Source organism: Acipenser ruthenus, chromosome 49 (assembly GCF_902713425.1).
Source record: "Acipenser ruthenus chromosome 49, fAciRut3.2 maternal haplotype, whole genome shotgun sequence".
Classification (NCBI taxonomy): domain Eukaryota; kingdom Metazoa; phylum Chordata; class Actinopteri; order Acipenseriformes; family Acipenseridae; genus Acipenser; species Acipenser ruthenus.
In genome coordinates, this window is record NC_081237.1 from 3,709,996 (window position 1) to 3,735,579 (window position 25,584).

At 42.5% G+C, this 25,584-nt stretch overlaps 1 protein-coding gene across 2 annotated transcripts; it reads left to right on the forward strand.

Annotated features, from left to right (window-relative positions):
• The first annotated feature begins 235 nt into the window (after positions 1–235).
• On the forward strand, positions 236–19,401 carry LOC117966261 (GTP-binding protein Di-Ras1). Of its 2 annotated transcripts, none has more exons than XM_059015150.1 (2): positions 236–387; positions 9,853–19,401. In XM_059015150.1, exon 2 carries the CDS (start codon positions 9,904–9,906, stop codon positions 10,498–10,500), a length of 597 nt encoding a protein of 198 aa, XP_058871133.1. In that variant the 5' UTR covers positions 236–387; positions 9,853–9,903; the 3' UTR covers positions 10,501–19,401. The 2 variants fall into 2 exon arrangements, with proteins under 2 accessions (XP_058871133.1, XP_058871132.1); XM_059015149.1 differs by having other exon boundaries at positions 236–382.
• The last annotated feature ends 6,183 nt before the right edge of the window (positions 19,402–25,584 follow it).

Consider the following 25,584-nt stretch of genomic DNA (forward strand, 5'->3'; position numbering starts at 1 on the left):
CCACAATCGTCTGTGTCAGGAATCAGGGAAGAGAGAGAGAGAGAGAGGGAGAGAGAGAGAGAGAGAGAGAGAGAGAGAGAGATGAAAAAAGGAAAAGGGAAAAGAAAAAAGCGCCTCCTTCAGTATCTGAGGGTTTATATCAGGGAGGGAGGGTGTGAGCGAGAGAGCGAGAGAGAGAGAGAGAGAGAGAGAGAGAGAGAGAGAGAGAGAGAGAGAGAGAGAGAGAGAGAGAGAGAGAGAGACTGCAATCAAGATCGCCCGCTATAGGACTCAATACAGCAGTACGTGAATACGATATACCATGAACTAGGGGTTGTGTATTCAATTTTTAAATTTAGTAAACAAGAAGGAGGAGGACACGAGGGAAGACAGAAATCGAAAAGTAAGGTGGTGATTTTTTTTGGTATTTATATATTTATTTATGATTAAATTGCAATAATAACAGCGAAGCTATAGGCGTGCGAACTGTGATGCTGTTGTATGCGTTGAAATGCTGCCCTACTGCAAAGATTTGTCATCACTGGCACGCGTCTCTCTCTGTGTGGAGCGATCCGATGGACATTTCAGTACTGACACGACAACAATGCAATAAAAAAAACGGTATAGAGCGAGCCTTGAAAAGCGCACAGACCGTGAGAACAGCGGCGTGTGGTGTTGATAGAGCCGGTGACTGGAAGCAAAGGCGGGCAGCGTGGGGTGAACGAAACGGCTGCCATAGCTATTTAATCATATTATTACATCTGCTTAAATACAATGCCTGTTAATCATAGCTGGAGGCGTGCTTTTTCTGTGCTCGCTGCGCAGAATTGGGGAGGCCGGCTGTAGTTTTTAGAAAGCACGCACAGGAGATGCGAGTTAGCAACGGCGTTGGCTGTAGGAAGTCTTCCTTTAAGATTGCGGGCTCTGCGTTTCGTGTCAAGCGTGCAGTGTTGCAGCGCTCAGCAGATTTTTTTTTTCAAAGAAAAGCAATTACTGAGGTTTTGATATAGTGCGTGGTGCTGAACGGACAGCGCGCGCGGCGTTAATGTCAGTAATTAGGAGGAAGCGTGGAGTTACGCGCAGATCAGATCAGTGTAATTAGCAGGACACATTGCCTCATGCGCGCACAGCCAGGTTTGGGAGGGAAGAAGGAGATGATGATGGTTTGACAGGCAGGAACTACAATGAGCAGGATTCGCTGTGTGCGGCTTCTCCTCCTAGATGAACACGTTTCGATCACTTGAAAACGTGATCACTGCATCACAACTCTGGACGATAGCAGGAAGCCACAATATACAACGCCGTCGGAGAAACAATTATATTCTGCAACACACACAACATTGGCACACATCCCCATGCTATACAAATACACAGTATAGTCTGCTGCCCGCTGTTTAGCATTATCTCCATTTCAAAATCCTACACATATGCACCCATACTTGCCTATAAATGCATGCATTTAATAGCTACATTTTGGAGTAATATTTATATACTATAATATCTTTGTTTTTAAGCTATAGATAGCACAGGTGTGTCCATCCTGCTGTATTAACACACCTAAGGACATAGACGCATTTATATAAATCGTCTGTATAACCATAGGCGCTGTAAAAAAAAAAAAAAAGTTGAAAGTATCTATTGTTCGCATTGAGTTTTACCATTTAGGATACATATGCATTGCAATCAATGTCTTATTGTTATCTGAATGCTCCACACTCAGGGTCCGGTATATCAGGGGTGCAATGGAAGCAGGAGATCATGTAGTAATTGCTGCCCGCTGCCATTACTGAATGTGCATGAATATGTGCTTATGGGATATTCAATTCTGAATAATTAGGCTACTGTCGGAGTGTTGTGGTGGAGTCACCGACGCGAGTCCTTAAATCTCTAATGTAAAAAATGAGGCATCTGACTCAATGTGCGTGACTCTATTTACACAGTAAAGAACACATGTGTAATTATATATATAAATATATATATATACACACACACACACATATACAGTTTATTAAAGGGCTAATTTGTCTGATCTTCATGTACATTCTTAATCAGTTTTATTGTGCGTTGTCTATAGTTCTCTACTGCTGTGTCCACTTACATAATTATTTACCGTACTTACTAACTATTCTAGAAAATGTGTTTTCAACGGCAGGTTCGAAAAATGACCACTACGAGCGTACTGCTCTGATTCCTGACCCCTTCTGCACCGCATGTGTCAGAGACTACAGAGACCCCACTCTTCCGCAATTACAAAGGGGGGAGATATTACAGCTGCGTGTTAATTTCTTAAACCACAGCACTTCAGAACAGTCTTTTCAGAACAGCCCCATGTGGCTGAAAAAAGACTTAGTAAGCCTTGTCAGTAATAATCAGAAACAGTAATACAGAATTGTACTTATTACACAAAACAGGATATTAAACAGGCAAGAAATGAAATACTTCGAAAACGCAGGACAAGCCACGTAAAGGTAAAACTATCACTAACTCAATCTAACTGAGCCGGGTTTGCAGGGATCAGAGCTCCTGAACATGTGTGTACTTCAATCTGATTGAAGCCCCAAGCCGACTCCAGCTCCAAACGGGTTTGCATTCAGAACATACAGAAGGTTTGGGAATCACAGGGCAATTAAGAAACAGCCAATTCCTTCATAAAATCCAAATGTAGTTTCCTGCTTACAATAGTTGTATTTCTTTGCATTTGCAATTGCATTGGAACCTCCCTTTGAAACAATGCTGCTGCGGGATCAGCCCCCTAGCTGTGCGTGAGATCATTTTAATTGAAGGCAGGACTGGAGAGGAGTGCAGTGTGGACATTAGAGCGGGCTCCTTGGTGCCTGTGTCCCTAGACAGTCCTCTAACGAGCTGGCTCATGAGATTTCTGAGATAAATAAATAATGTCATGGAGATAGACAGAGGAAAAAAACAAACAGGGCAGGGTAGAATCCGACTGGCCCAGCTGCCATAACATCTGGACAGCAGGCAGGGGAGGACAAGTCAACCCGCAGCTCGTAAAGAAGTCTTTACGGAGTTCATGAAGACATGAAAGCATTTGTCGAAGATTTTCCTTTTTTTTTTTTTTGTAGAGTGATTGTGTTCAGAGTTATGGCTGCAATGAGAATGGTACAATGCCAAGGCGATGCCTCCTCTCTCCTTAAACCCAGTGACACGTCCTTGTCGATTGCCACTTCATTTCATTTGACAGTGATTAAAGAGCTGCTGGGGCACGATTCCCCTTCCTGAGCAGATCTCTTTCAGTCAGGTTCTGTCAGGGGCTGGCTGGCCTCTACATGACAAGTCAGTGTGAAGCCTCTCATGTCGAGGTCAATGGACAGTGAGCTGCAAGGGGTGAATTCAGTCCAGAAATACTGCGCTATTTGCTGCGTTATGGCGACATTCAATGAAACTTTCCAGATTTTTGAGCCCTTTTGTTAATGCGGGCGTGTGTCTGGGGGTTTGATCGCACGATACAAAAGGAAAATACCTCAGGTCAGGAAGCTGCACTTTCTGATTGAATCTTGCGTTGCCATATCCTACAATCATATTCCTTTTGACAATACAACACCTTGGTGTCTGTTTATATTGTGTAAGGGTGGGTGCAGCGGTGACATCAGTCTGGGATTTGTGTGCAGCATACATCAGAGGTTATGCAATCTGCCTGGAAATCCTGACCTCCCTGTGCAGATTCACCCCGGGGCTCTATGAGAGGCAGCGTGACTTCTTCACTACAGACAGAAGTCGTCCTAGCAAGCATATAAAACTCTATAGCAGCAGCTTCAGCCCTTACACTAGACATCCAGTGTGACTTTGCCCTAAACCGAATTGAAACTGTGCGTCTCCACCTGCCAACCTGGCTTCTACTGTTGAATCTGAGCTCCCTGATGTAAGAAACTGCTCCAATACCCGAAAGATCTGCATGTGTTTCCACATTTCCACATATAACTTTCATTCAGTATAATTCTGTCATCATCAGCTGTAGCGATCAGTCCAGTGTGCAGCAGTGTATATGCTATCCAGTCTGACCAAGAACCTGCTAACTCCCCTGGCAATCGCTGAACGCAGGAACTAATTTCTTCAGTCCAGTAGCGCTTATCAAGTACTTTCACTGATATGTCCAATTGTGTTTTGTGTCACAGTCCTCTGCATCCGTCACCTTCCCCCTCCGCACTTAGATATTCCCAATCCCTAAAGATCCTAGACACAGCGGTTCTTTATTTTCAGCATCTCTTTTACAAGCATGCCTCTTTCTCTAATCATTCTAGTGTGTGTATATGGTGGTAAGTCACATTTGTTTTACACAGCCCTTTGTGTGCATGTATAAGGTTAGTGAAAGTGGAGGCTTTGTTTTCAGCAGCTGAGCTGCTCTGCATTGTGGAATTCCAAATGTCACAGTCTACATGCGCGGGCTGCCCTCAACACTGCAGCATTCTGAATACGACTGCTCAGTATAAATATCCTTCAAGAAGAAGAAACTGCGTGAGCGCTGCAATTAATATCCAGTGATATTTGAAGTGCCTCTATATTAACCCCACTGCTGTTTTACCCCCTTTCTGATGTACCCCTGATGAGCATCAGTAAGGGGTGGATCTGATCAGCCTAGACCCTGATGAGCCACGGCTGGATTTAAAGCATGCTCCAGTAGGTGGGGATCCCCCTGGATTGCATCACCACTTTATTTATACGGGAAATCCCGGGATAGCACAGGTGGTGATGCAATGCAAGGTGATTCCCCAGTGCTGTAAAATACACAAAAACATCCAGCTGCAGCTTATCCTGCAGGGCTAGAGATGAGCCAAACAAACCCATAACTAAACAGAGAAACATGTGATGGAAAGTGGAGCCGTTTTCTGAATTCACTTTTATTCTGTTCTTGCAAAAGGGTCTAAGCTGTCTCACAGGGCTCCTCGGAGCACTCAGGGGTGGATTATTTCTATAGCAGCCGAGGCAACCAAAGCTCTGTGGGAGAATCTGTCTGGCTCTGGTTTGCAAAGCTGCCTTGTGACAGTCTCACCAGAGACCAGCATACCCTCTCAGCTACTTGTTTATAATTCTTCAGATAAGTTGCGCAGTTCATTGTTGTGTCTATTCTAAATAGACTATGATGAATGTTTGCACAGCAGTGATTGCTTAGACTTCAAAAGTTAGATGAAAATATCAAATCTGATGGAGATAATTAGGTTGGTCTTGGACTTGAGAGACAGTGCTGTGCCTGATCAGGCAAATTATTTGTTTATTTAGCAGACGCCTTTATCCAAGGCGACTTACAGAGACCAGGGTGTGTGAACTATGCATCAGCTGCAGAGTCACTTACAACACCGTCTCACCCGAAAGACGGAGCACAAGGAGATTAAGTGACTTGCTCAGGGTCACACAATGAGTCAGTGGATGAGGTGGGATTTGAACCGGGGACCTCCTGGTTACAAGCCCTTTTCTTTAACCACAACATGTTGTGCACGTGGCTTCCTCACCTAAGATAGATGAAAGGGAGCAGGCTTCCTCTATTGCAATGCCTGCCTTTCAAATACACACACTTGCACTGTCACATTTACCCACGTTCCTCGGCTGTCTGCTTTTGATGGTCAGACCTTGTTATAAAATTCTTCAGTCTGTTTCTGCATAATTCAATAAATAATGCCCTGGCTGCGACAGACATATGTGCAATACATCACCCACACACACTCCTTTAGGGAAGAAGTTTACATAGGCACTACAAGAATAACTAATGAATCTCATTTTAAGGTGCTGATGATTTGGGAAATATATCAATTAGCTGCCTTTAAACAGCTTCAGTCAAATCTGGACCAACATTTAGTTATTTTGGTTAACAATCATCTGCTTTTAATGTGTTTGTCTCTTAAAAAAAATGTTTACCTCTTATTAACACTAGCAATATTATCACAGGTGCTCCTTTTCTTCTGTTTACTTGTTCTTTTTAGTTTGAGTAAAAAAAAGTTGCTTACTGCTTCCTGGTACCTAATCACTTCATGTTCTGCAGTTTACTCCAATGGTCAAGCTGCATTCAGACCATGTGACCTACAGCAACGGAACCAGGATGCAGCCGTTCTACAGCATTGTATTTGACATATTTGCACGTCTTGCATTAATCTCAGCACTGTAATACTGGCAATAAAGCCTTTAAGTGGTAAGAAAATGGATGTGAAAGCATTGGCTGGCACTCCATACATTTCTCAAGGGAGTGATTTTAATAGAGTATGATAACTGGAAAGCAGAGTGGAGAGAGGGAACAGAGAGACGTGATGGACAGGTGGAGAGGTCGTCATGGTAACGGCGAAGCAGGGAGTGAAGGAGAGAGGGAGGCTGTCAGCTTGTCAGCAACAGAACTCACCTCAATGGGCCCTCGAATTTGAACGTGCTGCTCTCTCTCTCTCTCTCTCTCTCTCTCTCTCTCTCTCTCTCTCTCTCTCTCTCTCTCTCTCTCTGTCACAAACACACATCTCTACCAGTCAGACTTTCCCTGCAGTGCTGTTTCCAAGGCAACCAGAGAAATCCCAGAGAAAAGTGGAGCATTCCACTCGCATAGTGAGCAGGGCAGCAGAACTCTCTGAGTCCTCTTAGTATGCTAAGTAGTGCATGTGATTCCTCATGTTATTCCTGGAATCTGCAACCAGATGTGATGTACCATGCACACAGTATATTGGTAAAAACCTGCCTGCCATAACACTGTCAGTAGGGTGAAGGGACTGTATGGTACGTGCGTTCAAGACGACACTGAGTTAACGTGGCTTGTCTATAAGGTCTTTACTTGTTCTCGAGTTGAATTATTGCCTGAACTCCTACTAGGACGTTGGGGTACCATCAGCACCATCAGTAATGGGCGCAGGCTTGGATACTCCAGAGTGCAAACCCTCACTGCCCCACAGGCATGCCCTGGGCTAGGGGAGAAGTTCAGTCTCTTCAGCCTTGAACTTTATCATCATGGGATTTTACAAAAACCTTCTATTGCCAAATTTTCTTGCCTTTCCTGGGGGTCAACTGCACCACCAATGTAATACAAGAGAGCCAAGATAGGGCCTTATTCTCAGTGACTGACTGGCTTCTAATCCTGTCAATCTCACACCCCATTTGCAACTCACTGATGTTTCTGCTATCGTCACTGCCGTTCCTGGCTCACCTATAGCTCATCGATGATGCAGTTGACTCCAGGTAACAGGTCTTTCTTATAGTTTCCTGTAAGTTGTGGACGGAGGCTCTGGAGTTGTAGTGATAGAATAGATATGTTATGGCTGAAAGGTGATGAAATATTCACATTAACAAGAGCAGGCACAGACAAATGCCTAAAACAACAATTCCATTTACTGACTGACTTACTGGCATCTCAGCTGCAGACACAGGCTCCGTTTGTCAATAAAGGTGTCTGTGTTTGTTTTTAGCCGGAAGCGTAATCTCTCCAGGGCTGCCAATTCAAAAAGAGAGCTTCATCATTCATCTGTGCAGGGCAGCGTGTCCCTAACTGTCTTTAATAAAAGTGCTTTCAGCAACTAAGAGCCCAGTCAGACCCTCCTTTCATCAAGACGATCTATCAGTTCACAATCCACTCAGAACCACCTTGCTTTATTACTTTGTGTTTCTGCCTTGTTATTTGAACTCTTTCATGCATGATTTTTTTTTTAAAACAGCTGAAAAAAGTAGTTTTGGACACATAATATATTTTTCATTGAAAATGTTTTAGGCGGGCTCCCGAGTGGTGCATCCGTTAAAGGCACTCCGTGTGGAGTGCAGGATGCACCCTATAGCCTGGAGGTCGCCGGTTCAAGTCCAGGCTATTCCACTGCTGACTGTGGACAGCCAGGGTGTCCTTGGCTAACCGCTCACCAGCACCCCCTGTGGACTGACCAGGCACCTGCGGGCCTGCCTGTAAGTTTCCCAGAGCTGGGTGGTCCTCCAACGCTGTAGCTCTGAGGTAGCTGCATGGCGGGTCTGCAGAGTGAAAACGGCACACGTTTCGGAGGACGCGTGTGTCCGTCTTCGTCTCTCCAGAAGCGGTGGGCCAGGCTGAAATAAAAATAATTGGGCATTTCAAATTGGGGAGAAAATCTGAAAAATAATTGGCGATTAAAAAAAAAAAAAGAAAATGTTTATATAGGAAAAATGGCATCCTTATATTATGCATTTGTGTCTTCTATAAGTCCCCATATAAAGACTAGAAGAGAGTTTTTTTATCCATCCACTTATGAGGTCGCCATAGGGTTAAAGCTGTAACAGAAGTGGACCTACAATCAGGTTTCATTTTCTATAACCTAAAGGGGAGCACCCACAATGCAGAAGCATTTCAAACTAAATATGAATTATTTTGAGAACAGCGTGGAAGAACAAGTACATGGCAAGTACATTCAGTTGATATCCTCTAGCAGATTTTCTGGTTGTAGACTTTGCATGTGATCCACTGTACGAGTCTTGTTTCCAGTGTGTGAGGGGCTGTAATACTTTATCCTGGACCTGCTGGTCTGAAAGAATGATGCTGAGTCTGGTAGATGAATGACTCGCTGATAGAGTTTGACCGTTTTGCTGATGGCAGCAGCAATCAGACAAGCATGCTGAGACCCCGTTCTGTTCCTTCTTTGTTCAGCTGCAGACTTGGTGGATTGTGGAGAGATATCAGCACTGTGTTCTAAACAAAACCATTTTCAACTGGACAGGCTTTCTAAAGGACAGGCATGCTAAAGTGATCAATACCAAGCTGATCGGTATAGGGTTTAGAAATCACACAAAGAACAGCATTAATATGCTTACAGCAGTAATCAGAAAATGCACATGCAGTATAGGAAAACAACACATTCATGTAACCATGAGAATCATACATACACTCTATAATGTCAAAATAATATACTATGCCAATTGTTACAATCCTTTCAAAGAGACCAGTGTAGCGCTGTGTGAGAAAAAGACAATCACTTCCAATTCTGCACAGGTCATTTACCTAATTAGCCAGATGTGTGTTGCCTAATTAGTTTTGTTTGTGTCTGAAATCATGGCTCCGCTCCATATCCCCCATCTTACCCCTTGGGTTTTTCTCATCCATAGAATCAGTCATCCCTCAGCCAAGTGGATATAGACTAAGTGAGGCACAAAATATCTACAGAAAATTGAATGCTAAATCATATCGATAAAAGCATTCCCTTAATTTAAGTTGTGTGCTATTGGCTTGGTCTCCTGATTTTATTGAGATGTCTGAGAGATTTATGACTCCCGTCTGGATTTAAAGTATTCTGAAGACCATGACATTCTGGCAAGTCATGGTTCTGAAGGACCTCTATTGTCCACTGGCGTGCTGTTAAACCATTTGCTTAGATGTAAATCATAAACTGAACAACACACTCAGCGAAATTCCAAGATCACGCCAAAAAATGACAGAGAGCTGTCCAGAACATCTCCTTCGATAGAACATCAGCCTTCGGGTTGTTCTGGAAGTCCTTTTCAAGGTGAATCTTGTGCAAAGTCATGTAAAACTTGATAAGAAACTGAGTGTGAAGGAGTTCGGGGTTGGTTAGCCACCTATACCCCACCGTGTTAAGCCACAGATGGATTGTTTAAGATCACAGTAACAGGATTGCATCTCACGCTTGTTTTTAGGGGTAGTCACTGGGTAACTCCGGATAGCTGGTTGATGCAATCCAAGCTCTAAAAAAATCCAGCTGTGGTTTAACCCAGTAGGGTTAATGATTGGGTATTTTTGAAGTTCTAATGTATATCGCTCAGATGTTTTCATATATGTACTAGCTATAGTCAACATTTCATACAGTTGGAAAAACCAGAAAGCGTCAGGCAAGTGTGTTTATTTACCGTTACCCATGCATTGTGCATCAAACTGAGTGTCAAACTGGTTTGCAGTCTGATTAATCTCTCCTGTCCTTGCAGGTCTGAAGAAGAAGAAGAAGAAGAAGAAGAAGAAGAAGAAGAAGGTGCAAGATGCCTGAGCAAAGCAATGACTACCGCGTGGTGGTGTTTGGGGCGGGGGGAGTGGGCAAGAGCTCGCTGGTGCTACGATTCGTCAAGGGGACCTTCCGGGACACCTACATCCCCACCATCGAGGACACCTACCGGCAGGTGATCAGCTGCGACAAGAGTGTCTGCACCCTGCAGATCACCGACACCACCGGCAGCCACCAGTTCCCTGCCATGCAGCGGCTCTCCATCTCCAAGGGCCATGCCTTCATCCTGGTCTACTCCATCACCAGCCGGCAGTCCCTGGAAGAGCTCAAGCCCATCTACCAGCAGGTCCTGCAGATCAAGGGCAGTGTGGAGAGCATCCCCGTCATGCTGGTGGGCAACAAGTGCGATGAGACCCAGAGAGAGGTGGAGACCAAGGAAGGGGAAGCCCAGGCCCAGGCCTGGAAGTGTGCCTTCATGGAAACCTCGGCCAAGATGAACTACAACGTCAAGGAGCTCTTCCAAGAGCTGCTCAACCTGGAGAAGAAGAGGAACATGAGCCTCAACATTGACGGCAAGCGCTCAAGCAAGCAGAAGAGGGCGGACAAGATCAAGGGGAAGTGTAGCGTCATGTAGACAGAGCCAGGGGCTGGGGTGGAGTGGAAATGGAAGTAGGGAGGGCTGGGCGGAGGGGGCGAGGAAGGACACATCCCATAGCATAGCCATCATCACCTCCTCCCCTGATCCGCATTAGGGGAGCTATATTTCAGTACTGAATACTCTTCCCATCAACCAGGCATCTAATCCCAACTCTGAAGCAGTTTCATTCTCGTTATTTCAGAGGAGTGCATTGCAGTAATCTCTCTACACAGGAAGGAGAGGGAGGCATGATGTACAGGAGGAAGGTTACGAGAAGGGGGACTGGACAGGGTTAGGAGGAATCAGGGAGTCTGGGACGGAAGAATCACCACTGCATAACCCAAACTCACCTCCAGCAGCAACCACTCAGCCATTGACCTTGCATCCAGCTCCAACTAAAGATGCTTATACAGAGGAGATCCAGGATGAGTTGAAGAGATAAGAGGTGGGTGGTGAGGGAGAGGGGTGGAGGGATAGGAAGATAGGCAGGGAGAAGGGGAGGGGGAGGGAAACCATGGGAACCCATTAAATTGCACTTAGATGGGAAGTATATATTGAGATCTTTAGAGATGGAATCGCAGGATGAGAGCTAGCATACAGGATTGCATTACGTGGCCCAAATAGTAGATTTTTGTGGCCTTGTGGCAGATTTCTCCAACTATTTAGTCAATGAAAGAACACGTAGTAGAAGGGATTTCTACTAAAATAATTAATTTACCGTATTCCTTCGAATTTAAGACACACTTTTTTAACCATTTTTTGCTTCTCAAACTTAACTTGCATCTTAACTTTGAGTACAGTAGTGATGCGTGTATTAAAATCTGCAACAAATGACATGACTACCAGAGTACCAGAGGACTGCCGAGAAAAGACGAACAAAGACATCACTGTCTGAATACACAAGCAGCAACGTGACTTACTGCTGAGAAAAAACAACCAAAATGTTACTGCCCGATCTCGAATCATCCATGACACACAGGCAGCCATTTTCAAAGAAGCTTCATTAGCTTCCTGAGGAATTCAAAGAGAAGCTTTTACAATCTCAGCGTTTCTAACATGCCAAGCAATACCACAGTTCAGAAAATTGAGAGAAAAAACAGGTGTGAGTAATCACAACTGGAAATGAGAAGCAGCACATAACTGTAATGCTCTGTGTGACAGCAGACGACCGCAAACTGCCTCCATATGCGTAACTGAGGTTGTATCTTTGTAAATGCAGATTTATTTGATGTTTTATTTTTTCTTTAAATTGAGGGTGGGAAATTTGGACTGCGTCTTAAATTCGAGGGCGTCTTAAATTCAAAGGAATAAAGTATGCTGTGTTGAACATTTAAAACATGCACCCAGATCCATTTTTATCCACCATATCTCCCCATTGGAAGCTCATTGGTTACATAAGCAAAATATATGAGGTTTTTTTTATTTTTTATTGCAGTAGAGGTAGGAAGCGGGGTGAATCAGTTTGGTTGGTTTTGTTAAGGCACAGTACATGGTCCTTTCTGCATCCAACACAGAACTCACTTACTGGACCTGTTGCAGGTTAGTTGCTGGAGGTCTTTAGGAGAACATCTATCTTTGATGCCCTACAGTGCATGTGATATATTGCTTGAATAGACGAGACTGGTTGGGAAGGACATTAATCTTGAAGGTTGAGTCTAGTTAGTTGGTCATGGATTAGTCACTGGGTCTATGGAGTCATCCAATCATGTTCACCCAAGGACATACACCCCTCCCCCACCGTCCGCAATACTCTGCCCCCTGTCGCATGCATGCAGATGGTAGTCAATTATTTTGCATTTTCATTGTTTGTTCGAGGCCGACTGCAAGATAAACTGAACAAAACCAAGCTAGAAGTTTCTTATTGAGCATGCCTCCAAGAAAATATAGCGGGTATGAGGAGAGGAGGGCATGGGTCCTCATGGCAAGTGTACCTTCATTTCTTCTCTGGACATCTCTCCACTGTGAACACCAGGTTTTTTCAATGACCAGCATAAGAAGGACCTGGATTTGGGCTAGAAGGTGGTGGTGGTGTGTTGGTGTTGGGGGCGCGGATTGTGTTATTCCAATTATAACTGTTAGAATGTCTTAGCAATGATGCTTCCTGACACTTCAGTCCGAAGATCTCCTAGCAACCTTGCTGTTCTGAAAAAAATCCTGGTCAGTGCAGCTAGAAATGCTGGGAGTTGGAGTCCCCAACTCAATCTCAAACAGGATCCTGGGAGTTGTAGTACACATTTAGCATGGGATCTTTCTGCCTGTAACTGGACATACCGAACCTGGACAACCATAAAGACATAGAGCATGCCTAAGGCAAAGCAGTGCATCTTGACTGCACAACTTAGTAGTTAGAAATACAGGAGTTTAATATTAAATATGGGTGTTTTGAGTGTTTTTTTTTCTGTTGATAATGTTCCCATCAATTCATGGCATGGAAACAATGAGACAGCAGATATATTCAGCCTCTTGCAGTCGTCATTTTGGAGTGATCAGGACTGCCAAGATCAATGACGCTGTTACCAAAAATATTCTGCGTGCAAAATCCTGTATTGTGATCTCCATCTCCGGTTGTTTACACTGATTCTTAATGCAGAACTTAATTAGAGGAAAACTGCATCACATGACAGTGTGGACACACCAATCCAGCATGGGGCAGAACCTGTAAAGAAAAAAAACAAGGGATTGGGTCTGCATATTAATTGACCATTTGGGGGTTGGGCTTGATGAAAGACACTCCCACTAGGGTGGGGCTTGCATAATTATATGAGAAAGGGGGCGGTCTGCATAGATAAATCACATGGTGATGGTCTATCCAACAAGGGGGGTTCTGAGGGGGGGAGTGTCAGTAGAGAAACACCCACCCATTTATAAAAGTGGGGTTTAAACTAAACATCTCAACCATGCATGGGTTTGCACAAATGATGAATTCAGTTCAACAAAACATGCCAGTGAATATGAAATCCACGGCTATACTGGGCCCCCTGAATGGGGACTGAGCATTTTACCACTGTGGCAGTGTTTCAGAGACACACTTTGATACAATGCAACATGAGGGTCAGTTTCAAAATTGGCTAATCATGAAATAATCCCTTTTGAATGATATAGGTGGGGCAGTAGCTCATGGACAATAGGGATAATGGAGAGTCTTATGCAAAAGTCTATACATTTGATTCCCCTTTAATGTAAAAGTGTTTTTTGAGGTGAATGGTTGTTTTTTGTACTCTTCTCTGAAGAATGAAGCTGGCAGCTTAGTTTTACAATATTGATATGCAGGTGAGGCCGTCTCAGTGGTGTGATTGAATTACAATCTAAGGCTCAGGATGATGGAGAGTTAGATGCTCTGTGAGTTCCTGATACAAATAATTAAAAAGTAAAAAAAGACCTATCATTTCATAATCTGACCAGATTTTTACCCAATTACAACAGACGATTGCTCGTACTAGGAGGCTTAAGCTTTGAGTCTGGGGTAATGGGGTTTGGGAAAGACAAACATATTGAAAACTTTGTACTCCTATTTACTAGTAAAATAAGTCTAATTAGAATAAAGTAGTTCCATTCTTTCCTATTGCCCATATGAGCTGTTTTAATGGTTAAATAATAATAATAATAATAATAATAATAATAATAATAATAATAATAATAATAATAATAATAATAAACCATTAGAACATTCTTTCACTGCAATACATTCCATTATCAGATTATTCTTCTACTTGATTTTTCGGTTTCTTTTTGTAAATATTTCTAGATTGTCTAAAAATGTAATACTAAATCCTTTTATTTTGCACAGGATATCGAAAATAACCAAATGCACTTAAATCTGTAGTGATGCAGCATGCATGTTTTACCACGAGTCAGTTTGCACAGCAGTTTATTTTAAGTTATTGACCCAGTGGACTTTATTACCAGGATGACGTCCAGTTATTTTTAATACCGGTATGCAACACATTTCTTTTCATATGCAAATGTAATTGAGTTCATTTTTTACATGAGTCTATTGATGTATATTGATTTGCCCTCTTACACTATACATATGTAAAATTATGGCTACTTCACTATATTCCTTAAAATATATCAAAGAGTGAATTAAACACAATATTTGTGTAATTGAATAAGAATGATTGGAAAGTGTGAGACAGTGTAAGAAAAGTAGATACAAATGGAATTTTTCACCTTCCAATAATTCATTTCTTTTTCCAATAATTCATTTCTTATTGCAATTCGTCAGATATTGTGTTTTCTTTTTAGTCTGTGCTAAGGAGCTTTGACTATGAGTTCAGGAGCTGATCTTCAGTTTAGGTTGCCTAATGCAGGCTGGATCAGCCAATAAGTGTCTTTATGTTAGCAAGTGCCGGCGCCATCTAGTGCACAGCTGTGTACTCCCAATAAAAACAAAAGGAAACCTGATTTCAAAGTGGGGGCTCACTAGATGACGCTGGCTCTCAATTCTAAGACACTCTTTATACTTAATCTTTCGACTCCATATAGAATATAATCAATGCATTTTAAATGGGATATTGACTGGCCTCCTAAATGCTAAAATCTGCTTTCAGCTTAACCAGCTGTCCAGGTTAAGCCCATTCAAGAGGAGACGGTTTTACTGATGCTGCCAAACCAGCCCTTAATGGCAGGCTTCCTCTCCAGTGTCGCCATATTTTGCAAACACCACAAGCTCTTGTTCTTAATCAAAAGCAAAAATACAAATAGGGCAGGCCTTTCTGTCCCGACTACAATGAATCTTAAAAAGCACAACTGTGAGCGCTGTGGTCCCGGTGGCTTGCCATTGCCCTCGTATGCAGCTCTGCTTATTAATCCCACCTGTCTGCTGTCAACCGTGCTGCGCTCTGCTTGCAAGGAATTCCGAGCAGGCTCGCAACTCCACAATCTGGACAGCAATGTACCTGCTGTTCCGAACACTCCCAAACTGCATTCTAATCCTTCAACTTGTTCAATTGTGAGCACATTTTTAGGTCTAGCCAAATGGCATATATTTGGATCAGAGAATGTTTTCTTTGGATTATGGCCAGTAGGGATGCAAGATTAGCTATTTCAGAATAAACAACATGAAAATCAATAGGGTTTGTTTGGTTTTGTTTTTTTATGATATTTGCAAAGTTATAAAAAAAAAAAGCCTCACCAGACTTCGTGCAATGATGAAATCAAAGACAATGCCAAGACGGTTATCTTTCTCAATGAAAAGTACCTGCCAATAATTTCACTTGAGCTTTTGTTAAGTCTGAAATTGTGAACTAGTTTTGGGCTCAACATAGGATTGATGTGCAACATGGGGTTGATATATACTTGCCATTCATTGCATTACGTTGATCACTTCCCGAATGTGCTGTGTGTTCTACGCAATATTCATGTTTTGCTGGTTGACCTACTGGTAGACCTATATCTATAAAATGTCTTGAAGAATTGCTAAAAAATAGATTACACTGTGAATACAGTTAATACCGCAGAGCAGATCTGATGTTCTGTTCAGTTATAGAATGGATTCTGTTGCATCACGCTCAGTGATACAGAAACCCCCAGCTGAGTTGCTGCAGTTGAAGAGGAGTGTGGACCGGGGCAGCGCCTGTGAGTCGGACAGCAGGATCGAGGCTGCAGTCACTTTGAAAAGTTTTGCAAAGCACACAGTGACACGTGTTCAAGCACGGCCCACCCACAGTTCATTGGTTTGGGATGTTATTACCTTGACATGCAGTGCCACCAAATGGTCAAATACTGTAATTGCAGAGACTTAAAGGGAGTAAGTTCCCGCTCTCCTGAACTGCATTTTCTACTCAAAGGGGATTACATTGTAATTTTAATGTACATGTTCCGATAGTTTAGCTGCTGTCTAGCAACTTGTCAGTTTGTTTTCTTTCTTGGAGTGCTTCACGAGACTAAGTCTAAGAGGAGCAATACCGATATGTGAAGTCACCCCCAATGATCCCGGATACGCTGCTTCCCATGTTTACAGAGGCTCCATCGCACCTGGGGCACAAGAAATAAAAAGCGCTGTTTCAATTCAGAATATTATTATAGATGATAGATATTAGTTATTAGATTTATTTGTGTATTGGTTTTATTTATGGCGTAGGAAGCACAGACATGTTTCACAATGGTGCCCTTATTATGTCACCTTTGCAATAGCTCTTGGTTGGTTTGGTTCCAGTTTTCCCGATTTCTGTTAAAAGTTTTCATGGTTTCAAAAATCTAAAAGTTGGTGTCACATCACCCATTTCAGATGTAATTGCCAAAAATAAAATAACAAAAAAAAACTAAGTCAATACTTGCATCAAAATGAACAGAATTTAGTCTCTTTAATAACCACCATACCTTTTCCTCTTCAGCGTCAGTAGCTGAGAAGTACAGTTAACCAGGCTGCAGGCTTCAAAGTGCTTGTGAGCATCATTCACAATCCAGGACATAATGTCATTTTGATCAGGGGGCAGCAGTGGACAGTGCCACAGTTCTGGTACATTAAACACAACCTGCCTTCATTTAGCAGGTGTTTGTTTTTAGTTAGGGATGCATCCTGAAGGTTTGTTTTACTCCTCTTCAGGTGTACTTGTGACTTTTGAGCCAACTAGAACCCTGATTTAAAAAGTAAAGAAGCCTGTTAGAGGAGTGCAGTGCCTTCACTTCATGATGTCATCGTTTGTCAATGCATTTTAAACTATGACGTCATACTAGGGAAAAGGCAGCAGTGTATCAGTTACCTACTGAGTGGTTTTTTTTCTGCCTGTAAATTTGCCAAAAATATAGACTATGTGATGAAAAAATAACAATACATTAGGCTGACACTGCAACGTTTTCTGTAAATGTATTGAATTATGGGCCATTCTTTTGAAGCGTTTACCCCGTATTTTATTTATCTCCTGTTTTTTGAAAGATGGAAATTCAACGACAGTGACGTACAAAACAAAGAAACAAACAGCCTGGGTGAGATTAAGAGGTTCTGGAACCAACTCCCCAGTAATGTTGTTGAAGCTGACACCCTGGGATCCTTCAAGAAGCTGCTTGATGAGATTCTGGGATCAATAAGCTGCTAACAATCAAACGAGCAAGATGGCCTGAATGGCCTCCTCTTGTTTGTAAACTTTCTTATGTTCTTATATTCTTATGTTCTTAAGAGACCTGCAATCACACGGCCTAGATGTTTGAGACTAGTTTAGTAAAGTCAAGAGATGTTTTTTCTCCTTTTCAAAAAACAGGACTTAATTACAGAATGGAGTAAACGCTTTAAAAAATATGGCTCTATCTCTAATCAAGAATCAGTCAAAGTTATGAATTACAAAGTGTACTATGTAAACTTTGTGGCCGTCCCATGTAGTAATGATCAGGAATTATTTAATATAAGTGACAAAATATTCAGTGATTCGTTATTTTATAGGGAAGATGTGACCTCCCTGTCTGGGAAAAAAAAAAGCACACAGGGAAAGAAATAACAGAGAAAAAACGAACTGGGGAAACTGCAGCAAGCACGACAAACTCTACGGTAAAAAACTGTTTAATTTTATATCCGTGCTATCCAACTCCAGGGACTATTCTTATCATGATATTAATATACGAGCCCCCTGGTCCCTGCATGGACAGTATAAACACATCTGCTTTTATTTGTTTTTAATCAGAGTGCAGGAAGGGCCTCTTTTCAGTCCTGTATGCTATCCTTTGGAAGGTCTTGTGAAACAATGTGATTTATTTTTGCATTACGCTGTTGTATATAAATGTAATACATACTTGATCAAGGTAGCAGTGTCTCCATGCTGGACGCTCTTTGCCTGGGCTTTGGGAACTGGCTGTCGTACAGTGGCCTTGTGGGGATGACTGCACACGAATCCAGACTCCCACACCCTCTCTCTTTCTCTCTTAGTAACACCTGCTGTCACGGCTGTGCATTCACACGTAAAGCCAGCAGTGTAATGGGAACGATCACCATGACCTCCACTATCATGCACATGTAAAAATGACAGACTAACACACAGGTCCTCAGATACACCCAGATCCCTTCAAACATGCGTGACAGAGAGTGGGGGCTGAAAATGAATACCCTGCAGATGGATGTAGTGTCTAAAGTGTGAAATGCATGCTGACACACAGCCAGCGTTATATCCACTATGTAACTCGCCCCCTCCCCAGTGTTAAGGGAACAGGTGGTCATGTTGTCCTAAACAATTTGTGTGACAAATGGGCATACTGTGCTATATACCCCTCCACTGTATCCTCAGCAGGGATATTCACTGCTCACTGGTTAGAGTCCTGTTTGTGTTGGGTTGCCAGTGTTGGCTGGGGACCCACAGGGAGTGCTGCATTAGCCTTAGTGCTCCTGCAGGTTAGGGGAGGAAACACCTCATCGGGCTTCAGCGACCCCTCACAGGCACCCCATGAGTCCAGGGTGAGATTTTCCAGGCTGGGCTCTAACCTCTGGGGCTGAGAAGCTTGGTAACATCCCTTTCTTGGGGGTGCTGGGTGAGAGGAGGCCATTCATCCTCAGCCCTGATCAGTAAATAGTTTGCAGATGGGGGTCGATATAGAATCAGGCATTTCAAATGGGGTATACCACAAAAAAAAAACAAGAGGGAAGAAAGATGATTTTAGAAGCCTGTGATAGGGGATATTTCAAGGGAATAAAATGTTATTCTGCAAGTCCCTGGGCAGAGTTCTGATCAGCACGAGACACACTGATACCAGCATGCAGGCAGGACACAAACTGTGAAGCATCTTGTGTTTTTTATCTTTTTTTTATTTCCAGGTTTGTTTTTCTGTCTTTTTTTTTTGTATCTACAAGAGGTGATGTAGCATCTGATTGTAGCAATAGTCTTCCTATTACAAATATACTGTGCTCATGCATCCCATGAATAAAGTCTGCTAAATGATGATTTTTTAAAAAATAAAAAACAAGAAATGAAACTGCTGAAACCCCTGTTTGTGCTCATTCTTTGCATACAAAAGTGATTTGTCAATCACCATGAAACCAGTCTGCAAAACTCCATCTCCTCTCGGTTCCCAGTATCAAACTGGGGCTGCAGCCGGTTCCATCGGCAGTCTCCAGTCCAATCTGCAAACGGACACATTACACAAGATCAAAGATCCCCTATTTGCATTTGGGTTTTGTATGATATTATTTATAAATGAATTCATCAGTCTCTGAATTATGACTGTTAAGTGGAAAAAAATGTACAAGACAAAAATCAAAAAAGATTTTTATGTAAGTGATATTGAGTCTTCATACAAACGATATTTACTTAACTATCCATGCTGCAGTAACGTTCCCACTCAAAAGAAAATCAAATCAAAGTGGATCAGCTGGTTGCTCCGAATACAATAATGTGGTAAAGAGCAGACCGATTGTGAGCTGGTAAATGATTCAGAAGGAGCTGCAATCTCACACTGCCAGCAGTGTCTCAGCTCTGCAGAGCCCAGCGCTGCGAGGGTTAACAGCAGACTGCATCCGGCAATCCGTCATGCACGACAGTTTTCTGAATGGAAGCACACAGCCAGGCGGTTTTTTTACTTCTAATCTGACCTTCAACGAGGCAGAAGGGGAAAACATGATCTCTCACCACATGAAGTGTCTATATATCATTCATAACTGCGGAATCGTGACTAGGAGTCTATTACACACCTCCTACTGAACCCCTCCGACACGAGTTACTCTCTCCCCTTCTTACAGCCTCTCTCACCCATCCTCACCTCCTCTCTCTCTATAAAACCAGGGATGGAAAATAAGACTCCCACTGCATAGCTGTATTACCCTGTCTATAGTTCTGTGTGTGTGTGAGATAGGGCTGGTAAAGAGAGACCGAGACTATAGCATACCATATCAGTTTCCCCCATTCCAGGTTTTAAGACAGTCTTGATTAGCCGCAGTGTGTAGGTAACAAGCTCAGGTGTGTGTTATTAAACTCATAGTAAAACCAGCAACGGATTTAACTATTATGCAATGGGAGTCTAATTTCCATCCCTGTTAACCCCACCCCTTCCCTTCGCTCCTCTCTTTCTCTGCCTGTCCCTCCTTTCTCTCCCCGCCTCCCTCCTCTCATTCTTCTCGCTCGTCGGTGACAAAGTGTCCTGGAAGCAGAGCAGCAGTAGCAGTCTGTACAGCTTTATAGTACAGTGCTGCTTCAGTATATCACTGTGAGCCTTCCACATCACAACAGTGAGCTATTGATAATAGTGAAAAAACAGTGAAGTATAGTGCATGTGCAATTCACTGTCAGCATGGCCTAATCAGGAATTAATTTGCTTGATTGAACTGGTGAAATATCAAGAGAGAACTGTATACGGTTTTGGACTAAGCTATAGTACATTGTTTATAAAGGACAGGCATCCTGCCGCCTTCTGTTTCACTCTCTCCCCCCCCCCCCCACCATACCCCTTCCTGTCCTTGATTACCTTTAATGGATTGGAAAAGTCAATGGCAGTCTTAATGACCAGTCCCCTGCCGATCTGACAGAAGGAAAGCTGTAATCTCTCTAAATCAGAGACGCAGCATGAGAGCATTGGCAGATGCAGGCTACAGTATCACAGGAAACGCCTGACACGTGAAGGGCTGTCAAGTATCTCTCATTTGGAGCGAGGCTTCATTTTAGGAACTTTACTAGGCTGAGTTTTAGCATTTGCACTCCTAAAAGAAAATAAATGGCAATGCATTTTAAATAAGCATCCATATTGCATAACAATAAATCAGTCATGGGAGGGGAAGCACGTGTACACAGAAGTATGTGCTGCATATTGCAGATGCTTCTAATTGTTTGGCCAGCCTATATTTCCAAGGTTAAGGTGGTTTGTTAGAGCTGTCAGAGAGCATCTTTTTCACAGACCCTCCTTAAGTCACCAGCAAGGATCAGCACTGTATAAAGCAGAATAATTTTAAATGGTTTGAATTGTGATTAGATTCACCGCGTCCCGGACTAACCGGCTTTGAAAACCGGGGCAGTTATCTCATTTCCACGGCAGAGAAGCACTCTGACAGCCGTCTTCCTCCCGGGACTGTACAGCTCTCCGATCTGCGTCACACACAGCAGGTTACCACAGCAACCGTTAACAACCCTCGGGCTCCCAGCAGGACCTGCTAAGCGACTCCGACGTGGCCAGTGAGTATAATAACCCACACTCTTACCCTCACATGCGTGTTTATAATCTTTATCATGCACATTACTAATAGTTTGTCTTCATTACTGAAAATAAAGACCGTTCAATTGGTGTTGGTTGACTGGCTTTAAATGTTAAATTGAGTTGACTTGTAAAATTAATCAAAGGATGACGTCATATAAAATTTTTAAAAAGTAGAAAACCAAAGGGTAATAATTAAGGCCTGTTAAAAGTGGTCATTATAATTGCTGTTAGTCAGAATTGAAAACGGTAAAGAAAGACACGAAAGTTAATAAATACAGTATAATTATATTGTGTAGTTTAGTGGTCATCCATCAATTGATATATTATTATTATTATTATTATTATTATTATTATTATTATTATTATTATTATTATTATTATTATTATTATTTATTTATTAACAGACACCCATATCCAGGGTGACTTACAATTGTTACAAGATATCACATTATTTTTACATACAATTACCCATTTATACAGTTGGGTTTTTAAGAGAGCAATCTAGGTAAAGTACCTTGCTCAAGGGTACAGCAGCAGTGTCCCCCACCTGGGATTGAACCCACAACCCTCTGGTCAAGAGTCCAAAATTTTGTAATGTGTTAAAGGGGATCTGAAATTCTGCAAGCAACAGCACTAGACTACATTAGAAGTAGAGAAAAAAAAAAAGTTACAGTGCACAGTTATTCTGTAATTACCAAAGCTTGCCTAATAAAACCTGATTAAAGCCCAAAGTGGTTTGCTCCACCTGGACAGATCAGAGTCGCACACATTCCCAGACTTCACTCAGTTTATTCCCTTCTTGATTAGACTTGTGTTAATTAAGCCCCTACCACTCTGGCACACTGTCTAGTTTTTTTTTAGTGCTGCTAATTTGATTTTTCAAGTTCAAGCTTCTTTAGAGTTAAGAATCCAGAGTGATCCCTGGGTTCCATCAATCATAATTATCCCAGCTTAGTTGATTTAACTGGAGACTGCATACATATATATATATATATATATATATATATATATATATATATATATATATATATATATATATATATATATACGTTATGTCATATCAATAAATATGTCATGTTCAAGTCAATAAATATACCACTCCACAGACAATTGAAGTCAATGGGATCAAGCTTGAAGAAGTCAATAACTACATATACTTAGGACAGTTAGTTTCGGCAACGGAGAACCAAATGTGCGACAGAAGAGTAAAAATGGGTTGGAGTGCCTTTGGAAGATTAAGCATGGTTCTGAAAGGGAAACTACCCTTATGCCTCAAGAGGAAAGTCTTCGAACCTGGACCTTCAATGCAAAAATGACTCAAAACTTACAAACGGCTCAATGGAGTATGGAAAGATGCATGCTGGGAATAACAAGAAGAGACAGGAAGAGGAAGGAATGGACAAGAGCGCAAACAAAAGTATGGGATGTTATTATAAGAGCGAAAAAACTGAAATGGCAGCGTGGGGCGGACATGTTGCAAGAAGAACAGACCATCGCTGGACCAAGGAGATACTAGACTGGATCCCAAGAGATATAAAGCGACCAAGAAGAAGACCTCCAGGAAGATGGCAAGATGAAATTAGGAAACACGCCAGAGCAACGTGGATGAGGGACGCGGCAGACAGGCTTGTGGAAGAATCTTGGGGATGCCTTCATCCAGCAGTGGATTGAAAAAGGCTGAAGATGATGATGATATAAATTATATATATATATATATATATATAGTTTGTATCCAATGGAAATGACATCACATTAAGAATGTGTTTGATATCAGCCTTATTCTATATGTTTTTTTCTTTCTGTTAAATAATAATAATAATAATAATAATAATAATAATAATAATAATAATAATAATAACAAGCCTCTCTCTTTGGTTATTGTTGCCAGGGATATGTAAGTATAACACATACACAGACAGCAGATACATCTTTCAACATAGAGTTCCTTGCACTGAGCCACAAGCACTCTCACTAGCTGACTGAAGGAAATCGTTTTTGGAAAAAAAATGCTTCGGGATCAGCATAATTTCACGCATGAGAAGAAATGAGGGCGATGCAGTAAAATTCCTTCTATAAATAACACCATCGGCGAATTAGTCAACATAATAACAAGATGTGGTGCAATGAGCGCCCATGCAACTCGGTCCAGACCCCCAGCACACAGCAATCTCCCTGCAAGACTGGGGAGATGGCACTGGAACCAGTCAGGCCCCCACAGGAGATTCTAGCCCCTCTGAAAGCGGAGACTCACAATTCTGCCAAATCGTAGCCTATGTCGATTTTACTTGAGCTAGATTGAAAACCCAGACCTCCTTTAGTAAAGGTATAAGAAGCTATTAAATAAAACAGCATTTCCATCTGCAGCCTGAAACCAGCATGTAGAAATCTCATCTCGTTCCCAGTTTCAAACTGGGGCTGCAGCCGGTTCTGTCAGCAGTTTACAAAATACAATCCAATCTGTGGATTACTACAATCCAAATGTGCAACCTACATTTTCTTCTGCGGTCAGAGATTTAAAAGCTGCCTCTTGCGTCCTTTCTTGGATGCTCATTAGGTAACCATTGTGGTGAGATGGAGTTCTACCAATCCTAACTGGGGCTGACTGACAGAGTCCCAGTTGAAATGGATTATCTATAAAGTTATGCACCAGCAGAGATCTGAAACAAAGCACAGCAAAGCAGATGCAGCTTGCGAACAGCAAACTGCTTGAAATAATGTCTCTTTAACCAGCAGGACGTTTGCAGTCTTTCTGAGTAGTTCTGTTACCACTTTATTACATGCTCCCCTGCTGCACCTTTTCAGGACTTTACAGCCAGCTGTGGCCATCCAGTCTTTGATTTCCTCATTCCAAAACATAACGTGATCTCCGGTGGCTCCACCTCCTCTGCGCTATGCTACTGACTTTTCCACCGTTGGCCATTCAAGGTCCTCCCTGGGCTTGCTGTTGAATTAATGTCCTGAACATCACACCTAGTGTTTTCAGAGCAATCATACAATCACATAATATATACAAGTGCTTTATCTGGTGTTGAGTCAGATTCCTTCTTTCATTGGAGCTGTTGGCTTGATTCACAGAAGCTGGCATGCCACTTATCTACACTGGAACCCCGCTGTGTGCATTGAAAGGTCACACAATCACCCCAGGAAACTGAAGACCACTGTGTCATCACAAGTCGTTAAGAACTGGTCTAGCGACCATCAGTTTACTCCAGCATGAGATAACATGGGGGATTAATGGGGATCAAAATCTAGGACCTAAAATAGGATCAGATTAGCCAGTCATACCCATGGAACTCAGTTTGGGGGGAAAAAATCAGCACACAGCATGACAAACCATTGCTGAAGCACGAAATGACTGCACTCGTGCATAATGCATCGTCTCCTTCCCTGGGAATCTGACAGAAATATCTCAGCTTTCCAGCCATTTACGCCATGGAACACGCTCTTGGGCCGCGGCGCTTGTCATGTGTGAGCAATAGGCTTGGAACGCGTCGAGTACTGCTCAGCGCGCTCGGAATACCGAAGGGGCTCCTCCTAGACCGCGCGGCCCCAGCATCACGAGCCAGCGGCGGGGTAAACAAGGTCGAGCACAGCCAGGGCTGCAGAGCGAGAGCCGAGATGCAGGAGATTAGCTGGGAGACGTTAAGATCAATTGCCACAATAGTTTGCTATAAGCAAAAAGGTTGTTAATAGGATGCGGTAAGACCTCAAAGTTTTGCTCGGGGTCACATTATCTGCAGTACTAATGTATGTATCGGTAAGGGAATTCAAGTCCTTACAACCTAACACTGCTCTGAGCTTCCAGTCGCCGCTTTCATGCCATTTGATAAATCTCGATTTTAATGCATTTTTATTCCATAATTTGGAATAAGTCTGTTTGGAATAGTTTGTAAAAAGAAATGATCATGCCCTCGACCTTCTGACAAATACAATGACAACTCTGAGGGTTACTGAGTAGGTATATATTTGACGTGATAA

Excerpts from the sequence above, each read along its gene's own strand:
- LOC117966261 (XM_059015150.1), top strand. The coding sequence starts at position 9,904 with ATGCCTGAGCAAAGCAATGACTACCGCGTGGTGGTGTTTGGGGCGGGG.